Here is a 26,358-nt window from a genome sequence, read left to right on the forward strand (position 1 = left end):
CCTAAGTGGGGCAGGGAAAAGAAGACTGTAGCAAATGAAGTCATTTAGGACAGAGTTCTCTCTAGTTCTGTGTTGAGAGAATCTACAACTGTCACCACTGTGGATGACTGACTTCAAGAGTGGTTACTTAGTGTTTCAGATTGGCTAATTGAATTTGTAATTACCAGACCAGTACCTGAAGGTTAGATGGGAAAGTAGAGAGTAACTGATACCATGCCTTTTAAAAGTTATTTTAAAAGCTTTTTTTTAACACAATTTTCATGTGATCAGTACTAACTTCATATATTTATAGCATCAGTAATTCTAGTTTTGCTTTACTAATGTAACTACAAAATGCATTAAAGCAGCTTATGCTGTTTAATGCACCACATAGGAAGGGCCACCTTATTTCTGTCTCATATGAGATGATGGAGGGATCATAGAACCACAGAATGGTTTGGGTTGGAAGGGACCTTTAAAGACCATCTAGTTCCACCTCCCTCTGCCATGGGCAGGGACATCCTCCACTAGACCAGGTTGCCCAAATCCCCATCCAACCTGGCCTTGAACACTTCCAGGGAGGGGACGTCCACAACCTCTCTGGGCAACCTGTTCCTGTGCCTCACCACCCTCACAGTGAAGAATTTCTTCCTAATATCTAATCTAAATGTACTCCCCTTCAGTATAAAGCCATTACCCCTTGTCCTATCACTCCATGCCCTTGTAAACAGTCCCTCTCCAGCTTTCCTGTAGGCCCCTTTCACGTACTGTAAGGCTGCTATAAGGTCTCCCCAGTTCTCTTCTCCAGGCTGAACAACCCCAACTCTCTCAGCCTGTCCTCATAGGAGAGGTGCTCCAGCCCTTTGGTCATCTTCATGGCCCTCCTCTGGGCTTGCTCCAACAGCTGCGTGTCTTTCTCGTACTGAGGACCCCAGAGCTGGATGCAGTACTCCCAGGTGGGATCTCACTAGAGGAGCAGAAAGGATCATAGAGGCTATTTCAATGCCTGGTTGTAGGGACAAGAATACCCCAGTAAAATCTCAGCTCATGCATAAGCTTTTGTTTACGTTGATGCTGGAGTTCATATATATTTTCTTACTTGTTGCAAAGCGAATGGAAGTGCAGAAAGCTTGAGGAAAGAGACAACAGTTACTCATTCCTTTACAACAAATCTGTACATTTTCTAGCTGCTTTGGCACTGTGCTTGCTATCAGCTGCTCAAAACCCTTAATGGATTAGTTCTTTCAAGACTTTCAAAATAACAGATAGAAAACCTTCAGCTAAGCTAGTTTAACTTTTGTATAGATATCTCTACTTCTAGAATATCAGAGTCCACACTTCGATTATCTGCGTTCTCGCTATTAGCCTTTGACTAATTTAAGTTTGGACCTAATGGCACCTGACTTAGAGCTCTCTACTCTGTTTCCAGTCAAGTATTATTTAAGGAACATTTATATGGACTGATGTGTTGCAGGTTACTTAGGATAATCCTTAACTTTTAGAATAGTTTTCAGTGTTCTAGATACCTTAATGCGTTTTTGCAAATCTGTAAATTTTATGTAAATTTATACAAACATATATTTACATGTGTTTCTTATACAGCATTTCAACTTATTTTCACAGGTCGAAGAAATTAGAGAAATGGTAGACAACGACTTGGGATTTCAGCAAGCTCCGCTCATGTGTTACTCTAGAACTAAAACTCTTCTTTTTATTTCTAATGACAAAAAAGTTATCGGCTGTTTAATTGCAGAACATATCCAATGGGTAAGTGATTGAACTGGAGAAAGGCAATCTGTGTCAGTGCTTAGTGACTGTGTGCCTCAGGCATTCTGAAACGATAGAATTATCTCAGAGTTTAAGTCTAGCCATTTAGCAAATAAGTATTCTGTGTATGCCTTTTCCACAGAGGAAGAGACTTTTGGTGGTAGACCATTCTGAAATGTCGTTACTCATTTTTGCATAGTTGACACTGAGCTGAGACACATATACGGTGTCATATTTGACTCAGACATGCTCATCTAAGAACTTGCTACAGCTGAAGGGTGGAATTTTTCTTCCTCTGCTGCTCTTATGCTAGCTCTGGCTTTCCTCTTGCTTGTTGACAAGCAGATCCAACTCCCTGCCTGGCAGAAATCCAGCGTGGATGAAAAAGTGGGTACTCTGTAGGATTGAGTTGAATCACTGTGGAGTCAAACAGCTCCACAGTGAACAGAAGCAGAGAGCAGAACTGTGCAGTGGAAAGCAGGACAAGAAGTCTTACTGCCAGTTGCAATACTAAAAACAGATGTCAGAACTTTGTTGCATATTCTGTCTGTTCCCTTGTAAACTGTGGTGTTTTCTACTGAAGCAAAACAGTCGTTGTCAAAGTCAGAGAAATTGATGCAAACGCTTTAATGCAGGTGGTAATAAGAATTGTTGCTGTTTGTTGCTGTTATTTTAAATCGGATAAACTTCAGAGGGTTTTTTTGTTTAATCTTTTATCATCTGTTCCAATTTTGAATCTGTTAAAAGAAACTAAATGACACACAAATATGCAGTCTTTTTTGTAAGACATTTTAGCAAGTGAGTATGTTTAACTGAAATAAATTAAACAAAAATTATTTTGTTCAGTCGTTAGCAATGCTTTTATAAAATGACAAATGTTCTTTACATCACCTGCAGGGCTACAGAGTTATAGAAGAGAAGGTTCCGGAAGTCAGTTCAGAAAATGAGAAAGTCATATTTGAAAGACAGAAAGCATGGTGCTGTTCAACTTCTCCGGAACCTGCTATTTGTGGGATTAGTCGAATATGGGTATTCAGCATGATGCGTCGAAAGAAGATTGCTTCTCGGATGATAGAGTGTCTTAGGTAATATAAAAGAAGTTCCATGGTTACATGTGGTTTAGATAGCACTCACTCCAAGACATTTATTGCTATGTGTGTGTATTTTCAAGCTGCTGGTGCTATTGGGGATGTAGATTTGAGCACAGTTGACAGTTCCAGTATTCTGTGGAGTTCCATAACTAACGTCAGTATCCTGCAATAGCTTGTCTTTAACAGAAATTATTCTGCTAAGTGCAATTGTAATGAGTCACACTACCAGTCTGCCAGTGAGCTTGGGTAAATTCCTCTGCAGTAATTGTGAGTGAAGGAAATGAGACTGTCTTTGGTCAAAGTGTGAGGTTACCCAAGTGTTAAGGACTCCGACCTAACCTTTGGATGAATGTCCATTCATAGAAGTAGAAAGGAGGAGATAACAGAGATGAGCGCACCAAATTATTTGATATAGTCTGGTGGCTTCCAGATGTTCTTTTTGATGGTGTTTTTGATTTTGGGGAGGGTTTTTGTTTCTTTGGGGTTTTTTTTTTTTGTTTACTCAGGTTCACTGAGCCTTAGGAGATATTTTCAATTTCCATGGAACTTCAGTAGCAATTGGTGAGTGTATTCAGCTGAATGCTAAGTGGTAGATCTATAAAAGGACTCAAACACCTGCTCTCCTGTTTAGATAAATGCTAAAAATGTTGAACCTCCAAAATTTAGGTTTTTTTCCAGTGACATTTCATAGAACCTTAAATGCCTATTCTGAGTAATGCCAAGAACTACCCACATCTTACTACTGTTGGGCTGTCAGGTTTGTGCTAGGTGCCTGGCTGGCCCCATATCATTGGAGTTTATGGCACAGGTACTGCTGTGCCTGCCAATCCTTGCCCTCTTGGGTAATCAGAGAGCCTAGCCAAGCTATTCTGCTCTGCAGTATGTGTCTGGTCTGGCTGGTGGAGCTACTAGAAAGTTCTTATTGGATCACATTCTGTCTGAACTATCGACTGTGAGACTCTGTTCAGATAAGCATATAACTTGATGATTTGGTTATATTTTTGGCTGACTTTTAATTGTGTATTCAGTAGCTTCCTAGAAACTGTTTCTAAAGGAAAGATTTCTTCCCCAAAGCAGTGCTGGAGTTGCTCCCTCAGTTACAGCTCTAAAGGATCTTTGGAATTAATTTTAATGGTTTGTTGCAGCTAGCGAGGTCACTGATTTCCTCTTAGCTTTGCACTGCATCTTCCCTTTTGCTGTGCTCTGGTGCTTGTTTGGCCTTCCATTAGCTCATTGCTATGCTCTTAGAAAAGAGTTTCACCAAAAAGAGTTTTGTGTTATTCTGGTGCTCTGTTGGTTTGTAGAAAGGTCTGATGAACTCTAAAGTTGGTGTAAGCAAGGGAGCCCAGAAAGTTGCAAAAGGCGAAGGCAGCAAGTGACGCTTGTTTTTTGATGGCAGTAAGCAGTTAGATCTGCTCAGCCGCCAGTGAAACTTCAATCTAAAGGTCTTTTGTAGCAAAAGGTAGTTTGAACGGGAGGATTCTGGTAGCCAGCTGAATCCTGACTTCAAAATGTTGAAGGCATCCTTGAAGACTTGTAAGTCCATTTTGAGAAAGTCTGCCCGATTTCACTTGAGTTTTCACAGCTGACCTGGAGTCACAACAACCCAGTCAGACAGTCTTAAGAACTTTGCACAATCATCTTCCTAAATACACTAAAGAGAAGGGAGTAAAGCTGATAATAATAATTAAAAGGATTTTGTTCCTATTGTCTTTTCCTCAAGATTTAGTGGAAATACCCGTGATGATGATTGAAGTTCATACTTGCTCTGCAAGTACATGTAATTTTATTTTATAGGAATTAAAAAAATTAACTTTAATGGGAGTTTTTTCTGTTTCTGAGGATAAACGTTACGTCCTCCTTCCCCTGATTGAGGTCTTAAAGCCTGAGATCAGTCTTCTAAATGTGCTCACATAGCCAGCCAGAAAAGTACAATGGTATCCCTCGATTCTCTCCTCTTTCTTCAAATAAGTATAAAACATATATAAACTATTTTCACAAAGTTGTTAAGCAAATTGAATCTTCCTTTTCATATAGTTAGTACTGAAAGTGTATCACTTATGAATTACGCCTTGAGGTTGTGTTCTTAGATGTTCCAAATGAATCCAAGATGTGCTGTCATCCAAATGTCAGATGTTTTTTTCAAACCAGGAAATTGAAATTTCATCAGGTCCTTTTGCCCCCTCTATAACCACCCCAACTGGTTTGTAGCTTGTTTCCATTCCTAGTGATTGTAGTCACAGTCCTAGCAGTCTCTTTTCTATGAAGAAATAATTGGAATGAATCCAAACTTTTTCTTTTTTTAAAAACTCTGAAGTTGAACCCTTGATCCAACTCGCAAGCAATTGCTCTGTGCTAACATTTCTTCTAAAACACCAGAACCTTCTAAAAACCCTCCCAGAACAAGTGATCCTCCTTGCTGTCTGGAGGGAGGAGATAGATTGTATAAATAAATAGAGCTATCTCCTCCTCACAGAGCTTCTTCCTTTTGAATGTCTGTGCCACTTACTTTTAATGGTTTGTGGCCTAATAGCATAAATATTCTTGCATTATTCACTGAAGGTGATTATCTTTTTTATTTTTTCCCCATTTTAAACAGGAGCAACTTCATATATGGCTCATACTTAAGTAAAGAAGAAATCGCTTTCTCTGACCCCACTCCTGATGGAAAACTCTTTGCAACGCAGTACTGTGGCACCGGCCAGTTCCTGGTATACAACTTCCTCAATGGACAGCACCAGACTTAACTGCTCCCAAAGGAATTCCTTTTTTATTGGGAGACTTCTGCCAAAATGCACTGAGTGGGTGCAGACCTTCAGCAGAAGCCAGGGCCATTTTTTATTACAGTGAACTCAGGACTGGTAACAACCAAAAGGTTGTACTATTTTATTAAAATTGTAAACAATGCAGTAATAGGCTAACTTTGTTTTTTTAAAAGAAAGATATTTTATTAACTTTTACAAAAGTTTGATTGTATTTTATCTAGTTAGTCATGTTTACATGCAGCAGAAAACTGTTCATAGTGGACTGTAAGCTAATGCAAAGACTCTCTCACTGATGAGTACGTGCTGAAGTTCTTAACGTGGTGATATACCAGTGCTTCTTGGTACTGTAACGCTGTTCTCTGACCACCAGTTCCAGCAGCTGGGTGAGGCCCTTAATGGTCGCTTGCTCCACAGCAGTCAAGGCTACACTCAACTGCATCCGGGCAAGAAGCTTACGGTGCGGTCAGGGTGGGTAACAAGCCTCACGGACCGTGTGGCGGCTCCTGGGGTGCGCTGCTGGGTGCAAGGGCGCCTGCTAGATGTCGGAAACTTGTTCTACTCCCTGCCCGTGCCTCCCCCAGATTAGTTGTAGAGTAAGAGGTGAAATGCAAACCCTGAGGGCCAGCGTACTCATCGTTTTTCTTCAAGTACTGTACTGGGTATATACCTTTGTTAGTGGACTTCACTTTGCTACTTGTCACTCCTTCATAAATCTCTCCTCTTTTAAAGGGTTTGTATGTTGAAAAACTGCTGTGGCCTTTCTTGATCTGTACATAATGTAGATAGATTAAAAATAAAAGTCTTGATAGCTTTTTTTAAAGTTACTTTGTAGCGATACTGTGAATGAATCTTTGGTGTATTTCATGCTTTTGCATGTGAAATGTTACCTTAGTGGCTAATGGCAGCGTGTGTTTTTGTTCGTACCTGCTTGGGCTCAGAATTCCCTTTGTGACAGTGTGTTTGCATCACCCCCCCCAGGATCAGCTGCCCCGTAGCTCTGGATCAGTATCATCCCTGTACAGGGTTTACACTAAGGTGAGAGGCAATGCCTTCAGCCTTGAATTATAGCTTAAAACCCTACTATAAGGTGGGAAAGATTTAATTAAACTTCCGCTTTGTTTTAATTTTGGAACCTATGTGCAGTGAGGATACACTTGTTCATATTGCACTGTCCTTTCCTCACCTCGGCATGAAATGCCGAGGTGCGTTTGCTGCTCTTAAGTTCTTGCCTGAGGGATACTGTAGTGGGGCCAGACCGAGCCCCTCTTTCAATTCAATTTGCCCCCCCTAGACTTCAGGGTCCTACAAGCTGGTAGTTACAGCACGTGTACCTCCTCCCTCTCGTCCGTTTGAAACAGGGCTACTCTCCTGGGTCACAGGTACCCGGTTTGAAAGATGTCCAATACCGGCAGCACACCGTGTCACCTCCATAAAATCAACAAGCGGGATGACGGCAGCAGCGTGAGGTGGGTTCCTTGGGGTCAAGCGCTGTCGCGTCCTGCGCCAGTACTGGTTAAAAGAGAGGCAGCCTGCAATTGTAACTTAATATATTCAAATTTAATGAAAGCACATTATAAACATACCATAGCCACAACTTCAGACAGTTTCAGTTCATAAACAATAACATGAGGTAGACTGACTAGTGAAGCTAAATTCACCAAGTTTTTGGTTAAGAAAACTTTACGCTAGGAAAGCAACATTTTTACCCCTCTTCCAAAAGTCACAAAAAGCAATTACATAAGTTAAGCAAAAGAGCATCTGCATATGATTCTTTAAATCTTAAGTTTACATTCAAATTTAACCTGTGAATAGACAAGAACATCTACAGGTAAAATATAATGCTGGCCAATTTAATACATTCATAAGAATGGCCTTGGATGGTGAGGCTTACAACCAAAATGGAGTAGCGATAATCCAGCTGTCGGATAACGGTCTCCTTCCTGGGAGCGCACAGCCAGCCAGTTGCAGCGTGCCGTGGCCCGGAGCCTTACCCAAACTCCTTGCTTCCGGGTGGGGGAGAGTTAAGGAAATGGGTTTACTGTTGTTTGGTAAAGGCAGGCAAATACGCTGACTTCCGAACTGCGCTCGCAACCTTCAGGACAGTTTCGTGCCGCTTCACCAGAGGGCTAACTCTTCCTAGTAGTCTCAGCACCTGGAATTTCAAGAACTTAGTGCAAACAATCAAATACACAATCAAGAAGGAAACCCTTTTTTTGAACACGTAATGTCTGAAACTTCCACGGCACACTAAGACTCAGGGTTGTCCTTAAGCCCTTCAGGCAAAGCCAGAACTACTGGAATACATTCAGGTGTGTATCAAAATGCTTCAAGAAGCATCTTTTATATTCCCTACTTCTTCCAAGTGTTAAAATAGATAAGGCAGGTTGTGTCTGAGGGAAAATAAAAAATAAATTTACAGGAATGGGTTGCTCACTTGAAATTTGCTAAATTTACAGCAACAGAGTTAAGCTACATTAACACAGACATATGCAAACCATTTTCCTTTAGCCTCCGTTGAATATATTATGTTTTTTCATCTGTAAACATCTCTCTTCACAAGATAAAAAAAGTTGCTTAATTAACACTATGTTTATAAAAAAAAAATAGATGCAGCTTTGGCAGGTCCTTCTCCAATAAGTTGCAGGTCAAGTAGAAAGATGTGTTATTTCATTGCTTTTTGGGGAGTAAATTAATATTCCTGAATCACTTTTAAGAACACACTGCATTTTGCTTTCTAATAACAGGGTCACGACGTGCAGGAAGATTATTGTTTATTTTGTTTGTATGGAACCCTCAGTGGGGTAACCCGCACTAAGGGCATGAGGAGAGCAGAGTACTGCTACAATTTAACCCTGACAACCAAAAGCTGCTGCACCGAGTTCATTCCAGAACAACTTAACAAGAATCGGTAAAATGCTTGTAAGTAGAACAACGCGCGACTACCACTACAACCAATATTTACAGAAGTTAAAACAAAGGGCTGATGGCATTAGGTGGCGCATTCAGAGCTCTCTGCTGCTCGACAGAGTCTCTCCTGAGCAGTCCCAGCTCCCTGGGACTTCTCCCCTGCCTCCCCCTGAAGCTACTGTCCAATACTTTCTGCTTCACTTGGACACATTTGGGTTTTTTTTTTCCCTCTCAAGTCCAGCTCCGGCATCACTGTCGTCCTGCAGGTTTTTTGGTACGTTGATTCACATGTGGGTGTGACTTGACACACCTGATCTCGGCTCCACAGCCAAGGGGAGCTGAGCAAAAAGGACACGGAGGGTAAGTTGCCTATGGCCGCCCCAAAGGCATGGGATGCACAGTAGGACTCGTTTCCATAGACAGAGGAGGGTGGAACCGCAGGCTTTCAAATGTTGATGAGAGTGAAGAACTGCAGGTGTTTTGCTGAGAAATTATTCTCTAACTGAGCAGAGAGCATCTACAAGAAGCCTTTCACTTTGTCCCCACGGTCGAGGAGGAGGTACCTAATGGGGTGAAGTAACGGGTGCTGGGAGAACTGGGCGCACGGTGCCTGCCATCCATGTGCTGATTTGTTCAGGTTTAAGCAGTAAACTCGGAACACCTGTGGAAATTTTGCCAAAGACAGTTTCAATACATACACAGTTACAAATTTTAAACTAACACTGCACAGAGAACAAGACTATTCCTTTTAATACAAATATCTACGTTATATTGTAGTTTCAAACCCCTGAGTATTGCTGTACCATGGTACAGAGCTAAAGAGACACGGTGGGCTCTCCTCCACAATAAATTCCACGAGCTGCGTTGCGTTTTGTGTAACAACACATTGAAGCTAGCAGCTGCTGAGAGCAGCTTCTTCCTCTAGCTCAGCTGGATCTTCTTCAACTGAATGACGTCGTCTTCCTAGATCCTACAGCTTGGTTGGCCATGTGATTAGCGTCGGCAGTTCTGACTGATAGGAAAGTAAGTGGAATCCAGGATCCTTGAAATCGTAACTGATGTGGTAATTTTATCCCTAGGAATAAAGCCTACTTCAGAATTGTGGGGAATTCTTTAGAGCAGTCTAGATAAATATTGGTTGCACTTTGCTCCACAGTGATTGTACTTTTTTTTTTAAAAGTTCTTTTTTTTTTTCTTTGTTAGCAGTGTCTTAGCAAAGCTTATATATGGCGTCCAGTAAGAAAATAGAGTGGTTTGTCATCACTGCTGTTAGCAGTTTGAAATTCATCCCGCAGTCGGAACTGCCACTCATCCTCCAACTCCAACCGGACTATTGTCTGCCGTAACGAGCTTCTGTCTTGACATATGACACACAGGGTGGCACCTTCAATTGAAAAGCACGTTAGATTCTCAGGGTACAATAACAACTCTGTTTGCTTCATTCATTTTCAAATCTTTAGGAACATTTCTCATTTTAAAAAAAACCCAAAAAGTATTAGCAAAGGTCTACCAACAACCAGCCAGCCCGGGACTCTGACCAGTCCTGTGAGCCCCAGGGCAGAGGCAAATGTGTCCATGTGGAGGAAGGCATGGACAGGAAGAAGCAAGTGTGGTCTGGCATCTGCTCTGCATCACAGGACATCGCTGCCTGACTGGTGTTAGTATCATCAACCATAGCAGAAAGAGTGGAGGTTTAAGGATCTTGAATCCAAAATCCTTAAATCACTACTGATAATTATGCCAAAAGAATAAAGCCTACTTCTATTTTTTGTTTCATGGAATATTTGGGTTTGTACAAGGTCAGTGATGAAACTCTACTGGGTGAACCAGCCCCACAACTGACTCTTGAGAAAGTCTGCTATCACCTCAATGAAGTCTGAGAGCTCCCCTTGGAAAAGTGCTGTAAGAGGAATTACAAACCAAATCCCTCACTTTTCTGGCTTAACAAACTTGCACGCTTCCTTCCACCTGGTGTTACCAGACTGTGCAGTCATTTAATAAGCAGGACAGCTGGACACCGTCAGGGTTTTCTCTGTTCTGTACGCCAGCCTACGCACCTGTCACACGGCAAGTTCAGGTTCAGATCCCTCCTCTGCCTGACTGCAGCAGGGGAAGGCCCTTGGGTAAAACAATGAAAGTTTTTAATGAGGTTTATGAAGCTCTGGTGAGGGTAGACCCCACCATCCTCCAGCTAGAGCTGCCCTGATCTACAATACTGAATATTTATTGCCATCATAGATTACTAGAGCAGAATTTCTCATCTTCAGCAGCAACGTCTATGCTCTAAACTCTCACGTTGCTGACTGGACAATTCATTGACTGCTTTCCATCTATCTTTTTTTTTTTCTGCACCTATTTCCATTTGATGTCACTTTAAAATAATTTAATGAATGTAATTTATCAAAGCTTACCTAAGTTTCAATTATTACCAACAGGAACAGAAGTTTTATACACTCCCAAAAGAAACGCTCCATCTGTTTCTTTTGAAAACCATGGCAGCACTAACTATGAAAATAATGGGGCTGTTCAATGAAGCTGGTTATTCTTCTACCTTTCCCTTTTCCTCCATGCTATTACTTGGCAGGAAAGCACCTGGGATGCCTGGCAGAGCCACGAGATTACCTTTCAGGAACCTGAACCGCTTGAGGAGGTCTGCACCAACGAAGGAGTCACAGAGATAGAGCAGCAGTCCGCTGAAGAACACCCCTTCGCAGTTGACATTGACGGAGTGCGGGCGGGAACTAATGTAACATATAGCCACCTGAACCGGAAGGGGAAAAAAAAGCAAGCACTTCCGTGTTAGCAAATGCCTAAGTGGGATGGAGTATAACTTAGTGATAACAGGGGAGTCAGCTGGTGGTAGTAAAAATACAACCCAACAAGAATGCAGCACTGAGCAAACATCCCCTAGGAAATAACACACGGGACAAACTTCTAGATTCAGATGTGGTCACCAAGTCTGCAATACATTATCTCAGGGCTCTCCATAATTCACTGTGATTTTCCGCTTCTCTCTGAATTACCTGCTCGTAACAATTGTTAAGATGATTTAGGTTGTTCTAATAAGGATATGTTTGTCAAACACAGTAAGTAGTCCCATGAGCACTGAAACTGCTGAAGCTTGATCTCCTCTGCACTGGCACACGTCTTCTCTGACCACAAGCATCAACTAAGTGGTTCTCAGCACTGGGGCTCTCCGGTGTTTCAGTGCCATGACAGCTGTTCTGCATCAACAGGTTTCTTCTCTATCTTGCCACTGACCTCCATAAAATTTGTCAGCACAAATCCCTTGTTAGACTTTCACCCTGCTTCAGACCCCGTTCAAACTGGCCAATGGGTTCAAAAATTCTGATTTCCCTACCAGGGATATCTAAGACTTACTTGCAAAAACCTAGTTCCCCTAGAAACCCAGGTTCATAAAAAGAAAAGCATCTAAAAGGAGAGCTGCACTACAAAGGATGAGCTTTGTCCATCAATGAAGCAAGCCACCAGACAAGGGTCATATCAGAAACTCTCCCAGTCAAAATAAGTTTCCTGCAAGGACAAATCAAACACAGATAATAAAAAGCTGTATGATAGGACAGTGATCTAAAAAACGTTGTGGGTAGTTTTTGTACAGACAATGCAGCACACCAAGTTCTGTCAAGAATGGCATCACTTTAAGGTTTTTGCTTTGTCTGAAATATTATTTCAGACAGACACGCCCAATCCCTTTACAAATCACATCAGTCCATCACAGACCTCTGGTCTCTACCCACACCAGTCAGCTAGGAGGCTCTACCACCAGCTCCTCCAGTGGAGCAGCTCCTTTAGCTCCAACAGCAGAGTCTCACTGTTGGACACCAAAGTCTTCAAACACTATCCTGAATGCTGAGGGTTCCATAAAAGAAGGGTTTTTTTACCACAAGAAAGATGTTGAACTAAAGGTTTGCATTTACTGGCCCCCATTATCCCTGCAAATATTTTGTACCTCGAGCCCGATGTTCAGGTAGCAGTCAATGGCCAAGACTGGGTTCTTGAAGTTATGAATGGCCTTTGGGAAGAGTTTGTACGTCGCGTGTTGAAGGAACTTCTCCAGGAGGAACTGAGACGGCGCTGCCAACAACGTATGCTCACTGTCAGGGGCGCAGACATACTGAAGAGGCATTATTGGTGCCAGGCTGTCCGAAACCTGCAGTGAAACCAAAGGGAACCCCTTTTAACCCACCTACTCAGTGTATCTTCTCTGCAGGAGTTCCTCTAGCTGGGGAAGGGATCACCATGACAGGGCAGGAGGAGAGAGAAAGCTGGGGGAAAGAATCAAAAATCCCCGCTCGATTTTGATGCAGCACCAGGGCACAGAAATAAATGAATTACTTGTTCTGTGGTTGCTAAGTACTTCTGTGGATATCTGTTCGCCTAAATAAGGGACATAAAATAGGGACTTCGAATTGTCACAATGCCCTTCATCCTGCCTTACTCCTGGACAGTGAAGGAAATGACATCCACAGAAAATGCTTTCTATGGAGTTTTCTCATAGGCCAGTCCATCACTACAGATTCCACTGCAACCACAAGAAAAGGAAAATTCAGAAAATGACCTCCCAAAATACTCAAATCCAGGGTTTAGTCAGTTAAATCTGAAATACAGAGGTGATTTTTTAAGAGAGGGATGGCATGGGATGTGTTTAAACCCACCCAGAACACAAATGGTAAGATTCCTAGATTAAAAACAACCCTTTGAAATACACCTCCACTTAAAGCTGGCACAGGCGTAACATACTCTGTACGAAGTATTTCGTATCCCCACGCCACTCTTCCTAAATACTTGGATTTCCCGGGTGGATTTCAGAAGGTTGCCATTTTCAGTGCCTCTCCTCAGGTCTCTTTTTGTCAGCAAATGCAAGGACTGAAAGTTGTCACGAACCAGCAAGCAGTGGAAACTGGTGGCTGCGTTGAAATTATTCAAACTAGTCCAGTACAACTTGCCTGCTTTTGCTCTGCAAATTCTTCCTCCGTCAGAGATACCAGTGAACAGCTAGCTCTTTCCAATCCCAGTCCATCTTCCAATAGATTAGGAGGGTTATTGTTAATAATTTATAATCAGAAAAATATTTACTATTTTCTATTTCTGATGTGGCAGCCCTACCGTGGAGTAGGCCATCAATGTCAGATGTCAAATAAGCACAAAATGAATCTAAAAGGCTAGAGAATTCATTATTTCTAGGGGAAACAGGTCCTGATTTTACCCTTTACGTATGACGGAGCATACATCCGCACTCACCATGATTTTTGGCTTAACGACAAAGTCCTTTTGTCCTCCAACCTGAATATGCTTCTTCATGACGCTGAAGTTGTTGAAGCGGCAGATGAGCAGGCCACTGCTGTTCGTCCGCAGATTAAAATCTACATCTTCACAGAAATACCTGGACATTAAACACAAGATCGCTAAACCAGCTGTGTGGCTGCTGTGCGTGAGCAAGTATTCACACACCCGCTGCTGAAGTGCACCGGAACAGGCTCAGGAGACATTTTTGGAGACCATCTCATATGGTGCCTGTACAAATTGTCTACACAGCTCTGACGACTCATTCCTTCAACATGCCCCTGGTGTAGGAAAGCAACTTCTGGTCATCTTAAGACCAAAAAGTCTTCATTTTTCAGCACATCTTTATGGCATCAATCATTTCTTCCCCACCCTTTCCTTTTTTTCTTCTTTTTAGTTCTTTTTTTATACATATTTTAGAACTGAGAGAAGCTCAGCAGTGACCAACTTCCATTTCTGAACATGCCAGTTCTACATGACATACTTTTTGATGAACTGGAATCAGGGAATAAATGTGGCTTTGACAAATATCTGGGTAGGGAAGGCAAAGCAACTGAGAAGTAACGTTTATCCTGTGCTATTTACGATGTAATTGCTCACTTCTGTGGGCTGATTTCCATCTCATGATTCAACCAGCCGGAGAATGTGAAATCAAGATCTCTGGAAGCCACACCAGACCCCAGCTTGCACCAACAGGCTCCAATTCCTCACTCAAACACTCAGGATCTCTGAAAGCAGCAGCAGGAGGCCCGGGTGAGATGCCCCAGGGCCAGGCTGTGGCTGGCAGAGACAGGGTTTGTCCTATACATGCCTGGCCAGGGGAGTGGGCGAATTACATATTGCTTCAGCCTGTGATGAAAACTAGAGGTAAAGCCCCACGGTAACAGTGCTTTATTGGAAATGCTTTAGGATGGAGTTAGGTGAGGAGGAGGGGAAGAAAAAAAAAGGAAGGAAATAGTGGAAAGTTATTTACTCATCTGTCTTTACTGCAAACCCAAGAGGCAACAGGGAGGAAAGCTGACTCTGAAGAAAACAGAAGGAATCCTTCCTCACAGCTTCCAGAGTGCCTCTGGAAGCTCCACACTCTTCCTGTGACTGATGTAATTCTGGTTTCTTTCTTCTATTTTTAGTCTCGTGGTTACTTATTTCTCCTGAAATTTTGTCTTCCCCCCCGCCACCTTTTCAGTCCTCTGTAGCCCTCCCTGGCCTTGTGTTCTGTCTCTCCCAGCTCTTTTGGCTGCTGCTAAGTTTATTTTGATGCCTTATTCATTCAGATGCAATCATCTGAGTCACTCTGTGTTTTATTTTTGTGATTGTGCACTTGTTACCTTAGAAAGGATCTTTCTATTTATCTCGACAGGGTTTAGAAATATGGTGACAAGATTCTTATCATGACAGCGTATTATTTTACCACATACATATATATATATATATATAGCCTACCTGTTTAGGTCATATTGCACATTCTGGGTCAGGTCTATGTTGAGCAGTACAAAATCACGCACATGGCACCTGGAGAATGGAGCTTTGGATTTTCTGGCATTCAGCTTGCTGTTCCATTTCTGAACACCCAGTATTGCATAATGAACAATTTTGGGGGTGGCTTCAATGTGTTGGAGGACAGTCTTTAGAGACACGTTCTTGCTGGAACACCCAGGCTCCAGGGACTGGCTGCAAAACGCAATCATACAAACATGGCTTATTATTTTTATATAACATACACTGCATGTGTACACACACACACACACACACATATATGTGTATACAAAGGACCAAGTAATTCCATTAACAATTGAGTGTGTTTACTCTAGATGTAAAAATATATACATAAATGCAGACTTTTGAAATAACAGCCAACTTATCTTATCCACTCAATTTAGTCATTGTAAGAAAACGGGCCTTTCAGCAGAATAAGGTCTTACACAGCAATTTAGAAAGGGAAAAGGAATCGCCTTATGCCCCATTACTGGAAGGCTATTTTCTCCGTAATGGACAGCATAAGCACCGAGAAGAGCAAGAGCTTAATGCCTTCTAAAAAGCTAGAGTTCCCAAAATAAACTGTTTTCATAGAGAAACAGAAATTGAATCAAAACAAATCAGGGAAGTAACATATTGAGAAATCACTCAAATAGTCACTAAAAGCAAGAGTGGCTTTAGGCAAAGAGCAAGCACAAGCAGAGTTTTGTCAGTGGTACTGACTGTGGCTCACAGATGTTAAGGGTAGAGCCAGGTGGAAACGTTCAACAGCAGGAGGTTGCATATCGGTGGTCAACAAGACAAATCTACAGCCTTCCTCCTGCTCTGAGTTAAAGAGCTGGGGGTTTTGCCTTTTAGACAATATACCTAATGTCCAAGTGTACATTTCCTGGGCTATCTGAATAATAATTGAGTGAATAATGACCTCTGTGAGGCCCTTCAGCCAAGCAGCCTGGTGTTATTCCATCAAAGGCACTGCTGAAAGCTGCTTTTGCTTAGCAACATTTTGAGTATGTTACCAGCAGCTCCAGCTGCCCAACTTTTCCAGTTGTCCAGCCTTTCATAGCCTGTCAGATGCTAGAGATGAGCCTAAGTAAGTCGCAGGTGTGCTGCTGTCTGTGCTGGATGAGTGCAGGGACCCCAGCGCTGGGTGGTCTCTTACCTCGACTGTTCATGGACACTGTGCATGTTCCACAAGACGCAGGAGTCATCCATGACCACGATGAACGGCCACACGCACTGGCGCTTGACTCCCAGTTCCTCCAAGCGGTTTCGTTCCAGTTCTAAATTGTGGTAGGAAAGTTCCTTAATAAGAAACCTGGCAGCACCTGAGAAGACACCATGAAGACAACATACAGAGATCTTTATTAGATTTTATCACTCTCTCTCCCCAAAGAAAGACTACATGAACATCTGCAGTCATTACTCTTTATGAACTTAGCGCTCGTAACATCTTAGTTTAAAAAGAAATCACTATGTCCCTTTTTCAGTGTGAGTAAATCTAAAAGGCAGATACCAAGAAGACCAGACTTTTAAAGAGACTCTGCAGAACATGATTTTGTGGACATTAATAAAGTAACTTGAACCAAGAAGGGGCTGAGATTCTAAAAATGAAGCTACTTAAAACTCCTTGCAGGAAAAACTCAGCATCCATGAAAAGTCCAAAGTTCAAGTTCCCAGTGTTCAGCTGCAGTTAATATTTAGCTTCAGCTAACTAAAAGAGTTGCAATTTGAAAAATCATGTGTAAAATGTCTAGAATGAACACTCACACTGCAGAGCTGAGTAAAATGAGTGAATGCGGCCTATAAAACATCACATTTTAAACTGGGAAGGCAGTGATACAAACATATATTCCACGTCCCTAACAGCAGTTCTTACACATCATTGTATTTTGCACAGATATTGCTGCTATTATCACAGCATGAATGCGAGGAACTGCTGCAAAGTTTCCTTCAACAACACGATCCATATTGTCCAACATGGATTTTGATATCTTCACAGCAATGCATTGATGGTGTTTCTTACCAACGCCAGCATTGTTGAACATGCCTGGCAGGACAAGCATGATGTGGTTGGGCCAGTATTTACGGTAGAGCGGCATTTCATACTCCTTGACTACAAGGAGGTGAAGGTGGCTGATGCCTTCCATGGCATGGTAGAGGTTCAAGAGGCCATGTTCATGACGCCCACTCGATGGAGTGAAGATAGGACTCTTGACTGCATTCAAATTCTGCTGGAACAGGAGATATTTTGGCAACATTTGGTAAAAAGCAGGTTATTCCTGATATGGATTTTTATTTATTTATTGTTTACACTGGATTTTAAGATTATTGATCATTGCAACACATATGAACCAGAAACTAGGAATACAAAAAGGGATGATTGTCCTCAAAAACGCCAGTTCCAAGGACAATCAGGCAAGAATTATGCAAAGGAATTTTAAACAAAAAGAAAACAGAAAAAAAAACCCCAGACAACCACCATTAAATTGCAAATGTATGTCAAGTTGACTCCATTCAGCGCATGTAGCCAGCAGATGGATAAGAGCAGCACACGCACCTTGTCAGAAACGAGTGGGAGACGCATGCTTTCCAGATGTTTTCCCTGCTTGCTGAAGACAAAATGGTTCTCTTTGGACTTGGGGATTATAAAATGCAGTTGAACCTCTTCTCCTAGCATCGAGGATGAAAATGTGAATGCATGCAGAGTGGAGTCAGATATCTGTATACAACAAAAAAAATCGGAAAAAAGATTTGCAAGCAGGTAACACGTAAGGAGTATAAGGCAACCTGCTCTTACAGTCACAATACTGAAAGCCATCAGAGAAGAACATCCAAAACATTCTCTTTCAGTAACTGAAATTAACTCTATTACATTCTCATTTTCCTCTACCATAAGCCACATTACTTAGGCATGTAACTGGCTTATGTACCAGTAATAAACTTTGGCCAAACTGGACTCTTCTGAAGTCCATTTGAGCTGGAGATTATGTATCAATATTTACAAGGAGAAATGAAAAATATCTATACTAGGAAACAAACTGTCCAAATACATTTTCCCAAAGGATTCAAGAGCAGTGTAGTGTGTGGGTGTGCCTCCACAGCAGAATGCACTGCCACTCAGACACCTCAGCAGCAGCACGGCTGCGTTGGTACAGTTTCTCCTGTGGCAATACTCTTCTAAGCAGCTAGGTAACCAAGAGGTAACCAAGGCAGACCATGCCATTAACAAGGCCATGAATAATCTGGGTGAGCTTAAGTGTGCACAGTGCTTCACTGAACTGTGTAAGTGTATACAAAGTGCCTACGTATCTGATAAGGTTTCATCCTACAGAAGCATCTGTCTGGACACAAGGTCAAATCATTTACTCCTAGCAGTCATCTCTCTATAATCTTTACTACAGAATTGAAATAATCAGCCTAAGTAAAGATGGAAAATGAAAGGGGCTTTATTTAGGTTCTGTGAAAGCAGTGAAGAATCTCTGTCCCTTTATAATGCCTGCTGTCCAGTGACTTCCCTTTGGATGTGTAATTTCTCTGAGTTCAATTATCATAATCCTATAGACACAACCCACACTTGCACATCCACATAGCTATTCATATTTAACACTAGTTGTTATGTTTGACCACACGCACAAAGATGAATGGAGGGAACAACAGACGTCCTTTGGGAGGATTTGCTTGTGTCAACATACTTAATGAAGCATGAGGTTTAAATCAGACCTGCTGGTGCTGCTCCGAGGTAACTGACATTGCACATTGCCAGGTAAGCGTGTCTACGCTGTGTTAGGTTAATAGCAAGCTGTTGGGAAAGATTAGCAAGCAAGGAAAGAACGAGTTGAGATAAGAAACCTCCAAGTAAACTATCAGTGGTAGTTAAGAAATAATGTCTGAGCTATTAACCAAGAATAATCTTACCTGACAGTCTCCTGCAAGCATAACTGTTTATTTTAGAGATCAAAAGTTTTTTAATTAAACAGTTAAAAATTATCATTTTTGTCTAGTGACTCATAAGCTACTGCTGAGAAGCACACACAGTTACATACACAGGGAGGAAGAAGCAGGTCTTCCAGTCTCCCATCACAGGTGTGGGGCTGGCATTTAGGTCAGACAAGCATCTCTCTTAATTTTACAGTCCTCTCCCACGAGAAACTGTGAACCCTCTGGGCGGGCTGAATAATGCTTTGGCTTGAGACAACTAGTCACAATATTCACCCTTTGTCAGAGGCAACTGGAGAGGAGAACTGCTCATGCAGAACGCAGCAGACACAGTTGATGCTCTAGGGTCTGTAGCTCAGTATCTCCCCTCAGAATGGAAGATTTAAACAATTCCATCTCAGGGAAGTGAAAACATGAGACCAGAGCAGCATGCCAGGAGAGACCACAATGAAATCAAGGATGCAGTTTGCCCCTGGACCTTGACACCAACCTGTGCAGTGGGATTAATGTCCATATACTGATGGCACTGCTCACAGTGATGGAACGTATTGTAAGCTGCGTATTTAGTCAACATCATGGACACAGTCTCCCTTTTCTTAGGTTCCTCTGATTTTGTTTCTTTGCTTGTTTCTATGCACGAAGAAAACAGAAAATTTATGAATGTTAAAGACTGTGATTGCAGTGACAATTATTGTAAAGAACACACAAATTGTTTTGTTTCATTTCATTTTGGAGATTAAAGGCTCTTGTGAACTCATGTGTTCAATCAAACCAATAAAACCTGATTCTTTTTAGGAAAGTAGTCCTAAAAAACTCTGCTTACCTTGTTTCACTCTTGACAGTTGTTCTGTGTATACGGGACTTATACTTCTGTACTTGGGGTCATGTACATTCAGGTCAAAAGACATTTTGCTGAAGATCTCAATATCCGGCCAGTGGTCATTGCTAGACTGAGTAATCTCACTGTTTTCTGTATGATCTGCAACAACACACTTCAGGTAAGCAGTATCAGATACCCACTGAATGGTGTTTCCCTGATGTTTGCTGACTGACAATTGCACAGGAACTCACACAGGTGCACATGCACACACAGACATCTTTGAACATCATGAATATTACCAAAAATGAAATTATAATCCACACAAAGCCATTTCAAAGAAATAGCAATTCCTTGGAAACTGTGTGCAGGTGAAGGAGTCTCACAGGTATCTCTCTGTTCTGCCCCTCATCAAGTGGCCAAGGTGTAATTCAGTCTGTTTTAGCATAAAATGCTCAAATGAATGGTCCTATCTGTGCAGAAGATACAGGTGTGGTGGAACGAGGAGCATCAGGCAAATGAGAAGTAAAACTACCCAAAGGCAGAAGGATGAAAACAAGGAGAAAGAGGCTGTATAAATTTATGAACTAGTAGCTGGCAGTACATGACAAAGGCAGTAAAAAACACATCCCTGTTAGAGAATGGGATGTGGCCAGCAAGGATCAACTGGAACTTCTTTGCCTTGATCCAACAGAGATAAGTCTAAAGTAGAAAATCAAGTGTAAGTAATGGGATTATTAGAAAACACTGGCCAAAGAAAACAACTTTGGACTGCAGCTTGAACATGACTCAATTCAGTTTAAAATGAGATGGAAGGACACACAAAAATAGGTGTGTAACCAAGGTTACTCATTTTAGAAAAGCAAATTCAGATGAAACAAAGGCTGGGTGTACAGACAAGCACATGCTCGCCATACCCTGAATGACCCAACAGGATGTGAGCCAGCAGCAGTTCAGAGACCATTAACCTCACTGGCACCGTGCTATACTCACATTAAGATACGCCACCGGTCAGGTGAGGCGTATTAGTTTGTCCATACAGACAAATCCTGAGGAAGCTTGCTCTGTAAGTCAGCTGGCCTGAGAAAACCAGGGACTTGCCTATGAATGAGACTGGAACTTCTTGGAATCGCAGGTGCCAACCAACCAGTAAGCAGCATACCAACCATAAAAACACCAGGAGGAAGGGGCTTCAGAGGAACTACATCAAAAAGGACACTAAGAAAGAATAAAGTCCATGAGGAATGGAAAAAGCTCACCTGTGAATGAAGTTTTGTCTTAAATGTCAACAAGTGTGAAATAAAACAAGCTTTGCCAAATGTCAAGGTGAGGAAGACCTCAGAAAAGTGCATGAAAACAAATGACAATTTTCTTTGCCATATCACCCCAACTATATAATTTTTTTTCTTTTTCTTTCTACTTTGACAATTGAATAATCTCCATGCCTGATTTCAATGCAAGCATAGCAAATATTATCATCATCACTGTTTAAGAGGAGATACAGTAATCTATGGAGCTCTGGGTCCATTACTTTGACCTTGGTAATACTCAAAATTTGGGGAGGGTGAATAACTAAAGATGTTGAAATAAATGAAAACTGTAATAAAATGCAACATGGTTGACCAAAGAAATCCTGTGTTGCTTTCATTATGCAGCTATGAAAAATCTATTTCTCTGAACAAAGGAAATGCAATGCATCTTACCCTTCTGGACTTAAGTATTTGATATGATACTATATGACAAATTATTAATATGGCTGAAGAAAATGGACACAGTGAATGGTCTGTACATTTAACAAGTTGATTAAACAGAAGATGGCAGCATGTAACATCATAAGCATTAAGGCAGATGGATATTATCAGTGAAGTTAAAAGATCAGTAGAGGGGCATACTGTTTAATATTTTCACTACTGTCACCAACTCAAAAAAAAAAAAAAAAAGACTTGTTTGCTGGTGGCACACTCTAAGAGTCATTGTCAATATGGAGAAGGAATCAAAGATCATCCAGAAAGAATTCAACGCACTCGAAAACTCTAACAACAGAAACTGGATGATATTTAACAGAAAAAATACGAGTCACATGTACAATCAAGGACTAATAACAAGCATTTCTACAGCAGGTTGGGAGCACCTCAATTGGAAACGACTGAGTTGCAGAGGAACCCACAAGTACAAACTACGTATCAGTGCCAGTGAAATGGGAGAATGGAAAAGACGAGTGCAATCATAGGCCTCAACAATCGTGGGGCTTTCAGTGGGGCAGGGGAACACACGAGTTGTTGTACATGGGTTGGTTAAACATCCTGCAGAATAGCACGTTCTGTTCTGGTCGCTCATGTACCAGAAAGATAAACTGAAAATAGATGTGCAGGCAAGAGCTGCTAAACCAATAAGGAGAATAAAGAGACTGTAGTTGTGAGGATTCTGTAAGAAGATCCAGGCTACCTAGATGAATGCTGAGAGGGTAAGAGTTCTGCCTGACTACACCATAGAAGCAAACATCAAAGAGGAGAAAAAGTATTTTAATTTAATATTTTCTTTGGTCCTCAACAGAATGATTGTAATTGGGATAGGAACATCCTTGGGTTGGAGAATGAAATAACATTTTCAATCATCAGAACACTAGGGCTCTGAAAAAGCATTCCAATAGAACTAGTGGGAGCAAAAAAGCCACAACCAAAAACCCCAAACAAACCCAAACTGCTCTTCTGATGGAGTTCCACGCATTCCTGGCAGGGGTGTGACATGTTGCTGTGATCACAACAGGCCAGACAGCATGATGCAGAACTTCTCTTACATTTTGATACTTCATCCTAAGTTCCTGGGATACTTTAGTTCAAATAATGAGAATAACAGTCCCCAAAGCTCCAGATAAAAGGAAAATACATTTTTCTCATATAGAACCACTTTCTGAGCAGAAATACAAATTAGTCTTTTCAAAGGTTTGACAACAACTACATTTTCAGGATGCCAGTCATGAGATTTATGCACCACAGAGTTATCGTCACTACAAAACCACAGTTATGTGAAAAACACCCTGAAGAGGACTCATTTCTTAAAGGGTTTGTGCATTTCAAGGCGAAGTCCTGCCACAGCAGTTAATGGATCTGTGAGAACTGACAAATGAGTGCAAATCCAAAGCAGTTCCCCCTCCCCTCTTTCCTCAGCATAAACTGCACATAGTCTTACTGAAAACTGGTATCTAATTTATAATTAAACATAAATAATAGCGATGTTGCAGCCAGAAATGAAATGTTCTTAAATGTCTCGTCTGCTTAAAAGCAGCCAGTGCTTAAAAACTAGCAAGTAAAGATAACATGGGCAGATGTTGGGTTTAAGCTGAAGGAGGGTCAATTTAGATTAGATGTTAGAAAGAAATTCTTTATTGTTAGAGTGGTGAGGCACTGGAACAGGTTGCCCAGAGAGGTTGTGGATGCCCCCTCCCTGGAAGTGTTCAAGGCCAGGTTGGATGGGGCTTTGGGCAATGTGGTCTAGTGGAGGGTGTCCCTGCCCATGGCAGGGGGGGTGGAACTAGATGATCTTTAAGGTCCCTTCCAACCCAAACCATTCTGTGATTCTATGATTCTATGTTGCCCATTTACAGTTTTGTGTTCACTGTCACTTTAGTGCTATCCAAATATATCAATCCAAAATACATTTAATAGTTCTCAGCTAAGTCAAATATAAAATTTACATTTTTATTAATCTGTATTTAAATATGTGCAGACACCTACATTAAGTCTAGCTACACACTAATGGACAGGACAAGTAGTAGGTGTAATTTATAGTCTTTCCGTGAGCCTAAAAATTTGTCACTGCATTATAAACAGGGTCTTTATAATACATATTAAGAATGACTACTAAATACTTACTGGCATTAATCTCTTCTTCATCGTACACATCTACTTCCAGCAACCGGATCAGCATGCGGAAGAGAATCCTTAGGAACTGCAAGTATGAGCCAGTCTTTCCCACCTGAGCCAGAGATGGAAGAAAAGTCCACATCTCAACTCAGATTAATACAAAGGCATGCTACATTTCAGATAAACACCTTTGGGTTCACCTCATTCTAGCTCTGCCTGAAAACATAACAAGACGTAATATTCTCCATTGTGCTGAATAGTATTACAAAATTGATCTGTGAGCAAAACCTGGCCCACAGCCCGTATCACTTTTGTACGCAGGGAGATCGGCAGTGATATCGGCTTCTCTACTGATACACTCATGGCAATTTTATGCCCTGTGTCATCCACACGTATTTCACTTCGGCTAAAACATGACGTGCAGCATCAGCCTTCCTCTCCTTACCACTTGCAGCATGGACTTAACCTTAAAATTTGGCTGATTTCTGACCTCAAAACACATCACTGCATGCAACCTTGCAGGGGGCCTTTACAGTACGATCTGCAGACCTCATCATTGGTCCTCTCATCCTGCTAGTAAGGCAAGAGGAAGGAACTGTTCTCTTACTTGTGGTGGTCCTGTCAAAAGCAGCCGCCTGGGGTGGAAACTCCTCGAGCCAGACGTCTCACCCTGATTGCTGAAGTCCGCGTGGTGCTGTCGGGCTGTTGTCCATTGCCTGTAGTAGAGAGACTGCTCTTCACTGTTCATGTCCTTGTGAAGCAGAGGCCTCAGAGAGCTCAGCCAAGACACGTCAGCATGAGGCAGGAGGGAAGAGGAGGAAGGCAAATTCCCACTTTTCTGTGAACTCAGCAGACAGTAGGCAGCTTTTGACAGGATGACGATGCGTGGCAGTGCAGCACGGAGGGCCTTGCTGTCTTTGGCCGAATGGGCAGGCCACCGAAACGTCTGTGAGACTGAAGACAGTGATGATAGTTTCGAAGTGGTGCTGCTTGCCATCTGGTTACCCAGGGAGTCGCATTCTTGTTTCAGGGTCTCTCCAGCTGTGAAACCGGGGTAAGTTCCCTCATCTACTGAGCTGTGCACCACAGTCTGAAAGTTAAGCGACGGTGCTTGCTTCTGAGACTTGTCTGCAGCACTCGAGGAGCTCACACCATTGTCTGCCAGGGAACCTGGGGAAACAAAGAGCAGGCAATGAACAGATACTGGCTGACGTAAGAAAATGTAAAGAAATCATGAACTCATTTGATCTATGGGACAATCCTAACCTTCAGATACTTCTGTTCAATGAGTGCTGCTGGGTGATCTCATCATGTGGCTTAGGTCAGTGTTTCACCACTTAAAATCATTGATACCCATCTGTCCCTCTTGCTGGAGAGGCAACAGCCTTTCTATTAGGGTTCAGAGTCCAAACACAAGTGTCTCAATCCCAAATGACAGCTAAGCTCCGTATGTTAACTACTATTCCCCATCTGGGATTTGGAATTCGATCATAGAATCATAGAATTGTTTAGGTTGGAAAAGACCTTTAAGATCATCAAGTCCAACCGTAAAACTAACACTGCCAAGTCCACCACTAAACCATGTCCCTAAGCACCACATCTACACATCTTTTAAATACCTCCAGGGATGGTGACTCAACCACTTCCCTGGGCAGCCTGTTCCAAGGCTTGATAACCCTTTTGGTGAAGAATTTTTTCTTAATATCCAATCTAAATGTACCATCCAATGACGGTACAACCTCCTGAAATTCAAGTATAAGACACCACTGTATACATAGATTGATTTGACACTCCATTCTATGGGGAACTGAGCATTCATTTCACTGCAACCTTAATGCGAGCTGGTCTACGCTCTCCCCACCACACCAGTCAGGTTTAGTTAGTGTATGGGAAGGTCTGGTGCATGGCAAAGATCCAGTTCAGCTGTCTTAATACCTCAAACTCATAGGGAAATAAAGGCAAGGACCCAGCAGCGCCTGAGGAATGCAAGGAAGGGAAGGCTTGGTGGGAGATGAGGCTCCACCGATTCCTGAAGAGTTAGGGCAAGACCCAGCCATTCTGTTGGTCTTGGCAAGAAGGCAAATATCCATCCTCACCCATAGCTACCCCTGCAGTTAAAAAATTCCTAAAATTGTATACTATCCATTTCTACTCTGATTTTTAAAATCTTTTCAGGATCCACTGGACAAAACTAGCAACAAATGTGAAATGTAAGTTTAAAAATAAAAATCACAAGGGGCCCTTAGCTATGGCATACCATCCTCCCATTGCAACACCATCCCCTTTTAGCTGTAGACAGGAAACTTGCTCACTGTGGAAAGAATCTACTACTAACATTTCATTGCCTAGCCTGCAGGAAGATACAGCTAAGCAGTCCACATTTGACTAAACATCTCAATGTTTGCATTCAACTTCCAACGATGTAGGAACCAAGAATTGTTTTTCAGAGC

At 41.9% G+C, this 26,358-nt stretch overlaps 2 protein-coding genes across 16 annotated transcripts in view; one reads left to right on the forward strand and one right to left on the reverse strand.

The window, feature by feature from the left end:
* The window catches only part of ESCO1 (establishment of sister chromatid cohesion N-acetyltransferase 1), a 318,705-nt gene extending 312,279 nt beyond the window's left edge, over positions 1–6,426 (forward strand). For all 4 annotated transcript variants that reach the window (XR_012833852.1, XM_075744292.1, XM_075744293.1 and 1 more), the window contains 3 exons: positions 1,603–1,746; positions 2,644–2,831; positions 5,437–6,426. Coding sequence is in view for 3 of the 4 variants with exons in the window: in XM_075744292.1 (XP_075600407.1) it covers positions 1,603–1,746; positions 2,644–2,831; positions 5,437–5,584 (480 nt within the window). In the remaining variant the exon portion in view is untranslated. The remainder of the gene's footprint in view (positions 1–1,602; positions 1,747–2,643; positions 2,832–5,436) is intronic.
* A 709-nt stretch (positions 6,427–7,135) lies between these two features.
* Positions 7,136–26,358, reverse strand: part of GREB1L (GREB1 like retinoic acid receptor coactivator) — a 142,573-nt gene continuing 123,350 nt past the window's right edge. For 7 of the 12 annotated variants that reach the window (XM_075744272.1, XM_075744274.1, XM_075744275.1 and 4 more), the window contains 12 exons: positions 24,516–25,078; positions 23,918–24,020; positions 20,052–20,207; positions 19,719–19,858; positions 17,850–18,011; positions 17,316–17,523; positions 16,452–16,617; positions 15,257–15,484; positions 13,772–13,913; positions 12,480–12,680; positions 11,132–11,270; positions 7,136–9,893 (listed from right to left, as the gene is read on the reverse strand). In XM_075744272.1, the coding sequence (XP_075600387.1) occupies positions 9,730–9,893; positions 11,132–11,270; positions 12,480–12,680; positions 13,772–13,913; positions 15,257–15,484; positions 16,452–16,617; positions 17,316–17,523; positions 17,850–18,011; positions 19,719–19,858; positions 20,052–20,207; positions 23,918–24,020; positions 24,516–25,078 (2,372 nt within the window). In that variant the 3' untranslated portion in view covers positions 7,136–9,729. The remainder of the gene's footprint in view (positions 9,894–11,131; positions 11,271–12,479; positions 12,681–13,771; positions 13,914–15,256; positions 15,485–16,451; positions 16,618–17,315; positions 17,524–17,849; positions 18,012–19,718; positions 19,859–20,051; positions 20,208–23,917; positions 24,021–24,515; positions 25,079–26,358) is intronic. The other 5 variants (XM_075744278.1, XM_075744276.1, XM_075744273.1 and 2 more) reach the window with 1 other exon arrangement.

Source organism: Balearica regulorum, chromosome 2 (genome assembly GCF_011004875.1).
Source record: "Balearica regulorum gibbericeps isolate bBalReg1 chromosome 2, bBalReg1.pri, whole genome shotgun sequence".
NCBI lineage: Eukaryota > Metazoa > Chordata > Aves > Gruiformes > Gruidae > Balearica > Balearica regulorum.